The sequence below is a fragment of the Crocuta crocuta genome, unplaced genomic scaffold, assembly GCF_008692635.1.
Source record: "Crocuta crocuta isolate KB4526 unplaced genomic scaffold, BGI_CrCroc_1.0 scaffold676, whole genome shotgun sequence".
NCBI classification, from domain to species: Eukaryota; Metazoa; Chordata; class Mammalia; order Carnivora; family Hyaenidae; genus Crocuta; species Crocuta crocuta.
Genome location: NW_027529455.1, coordinates 140451 through 144140, shown reverse-complemented (window position 1 = coordinate 144140; position 3690 = coordinate 140451). Strand labels below are relative to the sequence as shown.

Here is a 3690-nt window from a genome sequence, read left to right as displayed (position 1 = left end):
TAGACATTTATAAATCGAAGAGCAGAAACAAAGCAAAAGTGACTCACCTTTTTTCTACAGGGCTTTTTTGATATCCCAGTGGACAATTTGTATGCAGAGCCAGCAGTCCTGAAATGGATCAGGGAAAACATCTCCGAGTGGAGGAACTGCACTATCGTCTCCCCCGATGCTGGTGGAGCTAAGAGGTACGTCCGAAATGGCGCTTGTTCTCGATGTACTGGGGGCATCTTTCAGACAGCGGTGTCAGAAAGTTGACTTTTTTCTAGCAAGTGACAGTTTTTAAGTTCAGTTGACCCTTGAACAGCATGGGGGTTAAGGGCATCGACCTCCTCACCCCCTGCCCTGTGCACTCCAAAATCCGCATATAACTTTTGACCGCCTCCGAACTCACCTGCTAATAGCCAGCTATTGACCAGAAGTGTTACCAGTAACATAAACAGTCGATTAGCACACTTTGTATTTTACTAATGTTACAGACGGTATTACAACGGAGCAAGCTAGAGAAAAGAAAATGTTACTGAGAGAATACATTTACAGAACCATACCTACCACATCAGGAAAAATCTGCCTATAAGTGGACCTGCACAGTTGAAACCCATGTTTTTCAAGGGTCAAGTATACTACAGAATGAGTGTATCAGTAGCTGGGACACGAGCTGGACATAGTTTTACTGGCCTGAGTCACTGCCTGAAAGACAAGGCAGCCTAGAGGGGTCCTTAAGTAATTGCGATATTGTAGGCTTGACTGAAACCCATTAGTAACTTGGCACCACAGAGCTAGCAACACCGCTGTGAACCCATCCAGAAGGCTGGGAAATTGGAGCTTCCAATGAATGGCACCTGCTCTCGAACCACGTGCTATTATTAGTGGACAAATAAGGCTTTTACATGCCTCATGATGCCATTGGCCTGACCGTGTTAATCCTGGCATTGAGACATTAAGCAAGAGGGAAAATAAAGTGCGGTAACTCTATTTAAAACCAAGACCTTAACATTTTAAACAGACTGATTGCCAGGCATTGCCAGTTTCAGTGCTTCACAGCTCACATGGTGCCGACTAAGAGCTCTTGATTTCCTTAGTGGATCACTCATTAGTAATGCATTCAAAAGTCTGACACATGTTCTTCTTGTTGTGGAAATAGAATGAAGAGGCTACAAAACACAGATGATTGGAAAAAGCTAATTCTGATCTTTCTAAAGGCCATTCAAATCTTCAATGACTGTTTCTCCACAACCTCTTTATTTCAGTAACTCCAACAGAACTGATAAGCTGAGCACTTGAGTTCTGTTATCCAGCCAGATGTGCGGCTCTGTGAGTCTCATGCAATCGCTAGTTATCATCTGTAAAAGCGACAGAGCCAAAAAAGCATCCCTCTAATGGCAGTTGTCAAACTTGTCTTAACTTGTTGGGCATTATTTCCACATCTTGCCATGGGACTTAGAAAATAGTTGTGTTTGAAATAAAAATCAAGCCAAGATTTTCTTTCCAAAGTTGGATACAGGAAAACTGCCTTCAGTAGGTGCCTTACTGCCACATGACCAGTTTTGTGTGTGTGTATCATTTTCTTACAGTGGTGGAGCATTTGCCGAGTGAGTGGCTATCACTTTGGTCTTGACAAGGTTTTTGGAGTAGGTCGAGGTCCCTCTGTGATTGTGGCTTGCACAGAGTTCTCCCCTCAAGGGTCTAGGGAGTGACTTTTTCCAGCCCTTCCTCCTTTGTCTGTCATTGATTTTTTTTAATGTTTATTTTTGAGAGAGCGTGAGCTGGGGAGGGGCAGAGAAAGAGGGAGACACAGAATCCAAACCAGGCTAGAACCCATGAACCATGGGACCATGACATTACCCAAGCCAAAGTCAGAAGCTTAACCAACTGAGCCACTCAGATGCCCCTGTCAGTCATTGTTTTTTGTTGGCCATGGAGTACGGACATCTTGGATGCTTAAGCTAATTGACTATATATTTGTCTTATATGAATAAACATTCTAAGGAGATCGGTTATTCTTGATGTTCTATGCTCACACAGTTCTAGTAATGGGGAACATAGGGTATGGTTCCTTCAGATCAGGGTCATAAGCTGTTCAGGTTGTGGTTCAGATCTTGTGTGTTCTTTATTATATGGTCACAGGCTCTCCCCTGTCCAANTAATTTTTGAGAGACCCTGAATGTGAGCGGGGGAGGGGCAGAGAGAGAGGAAGACACAGAATCTGAAGGAGGCTCCAGGCTCTGAGCTGTCAGCACAGAGACCAACGTGGGGCTTGAACTCACAAATCATGAGATCATGACCTGAGCAAAGACAGACGCTTAACCAACTGAGCCACCTAGGCACCTGCCCCCTCTAAATGGAAAAAAAAAATAAAACAAAATAAATAAAAAACAAGACCCAAAACACAGGCTTCTTCACGCACGATGATGGCACAGTGGAGCACGGACCTACACATCACTGGTGCAGCGCGCTGTTGTCTACACGGGATGGATTTCTGTCTGAGTCAATTCTGTGGTATTTTGTCATCAAAGATTTGTCTTCTGTGTCACTTTCTTTATTGGTTTTTGTTATTTTGTAATAGAAAAATAAGACGCTTTGATTTGTTAGAGACCCTTCGGGCTGTCCAAGCAAGATGTCCTGTTTTCCTGGTTAATTGGTACAACTTTATTTCTAGCGCTCCTAAAAGGAACTTCCAAGCTCGGTGTGCAGGTACAGTTGACACTGATAAGTTGGTGGATCACTGAGGGGAGCGCGGTGAGCACATAGGCACTGGAACGGACTGGGGACTTCCTTCTCTCCTGCCAGAGACTCAGGTTCACTTCTCATCACATCCGTGCATCCAACTGGGACAGTCTGTGCACCCCTGGCATTAGCTAATGGAAGTCTTCTCTCTCTCCCTTCTGCTGCCAGTCTATTAAATGAGCGAGGCTTAGCATCCTGCTGCTTCCCGGGACCAGTGAGGCATCTGGCTATTCCCTGCCGTAAACCAACATTAATTATAATCGAAGTCTGACTAATGTGCTCCTGAACTGCTCTCAGGATACAGACACATTAGTCTCTAAAACCCGCTTTGTGACTTTCCTTTGAGAAGCCAGTCAACTAGACTTGTTTTCTTCCAGCCCCTGGAACTGTTTGGTTTTGGAGCGCCATCTCCCCAGAAAACAAGCCCACCGTTTAGTCCCTGTGTTTACATCTTTAGGACACACACACACACACACACAACGTCGAACTGTGAATGCACCCCTGTTTTGCAGAGTGACCTCCATCGCAGATCGGTTGAATGTGGACTTTGCTCTGATTCACAAAGAACGGAAGAAGGCCAATGAAGTAGACCGCATGGTACTGGTGGGAGATGTGAAGGATCGGGTGGCCATCCTGGTAGATGACATGGCCGACACCTGTGGCACGATCTGCCACGCAGCTGACAAGTGAGTGCCGAGAGGTGGGGCCGGGGATTAGAAGTGAAGAGCTAACTGCTTGCCTGCCGTCTGCATGCCATAAGCCTGCCAGCTCTTTGCAGAGGTGAACTGAGGGGGAGGAGAACTAGCTTTGTGAGTTTTTATTGCCCTAGACTTGAATTTCAGTATGCATCAGTTGATGAATATTTTATTTTTTCCCCCAGATTCACTTGGTTATTTGTTTCTTAATGTGCTCAACTATGTAAAACATAAAATTTGCCACTTTGACCATTAAGTGTACAATTCAGTG

The 3690-nt window shown here is 44.9% G+C and overlaps 1 protein-coding gene across 1 annotated transcript in view; it reads left to right on the top strand.

The window, feature by feature from the left end:
• Positions 1–3690, top strand: part of LOC144228851 (ribose-phosphate pyrophosphokinase 1) — an 11414-nt gene that overhangs the window by 1811 nt on the left and 5913 nt on the right. The window contains exons 2-3 of the mRNA XM_077760774.1: positions 61–185; positions 3237–3410. Of these exons, the coding sequence (XP_077616900.1) occupies positions 61–185; positions 3237–3410 (299 nt within the window). The remainder of the gene's footprint in view (positions 1–60; positions 186–3236; positions 3411–3690) is intronic.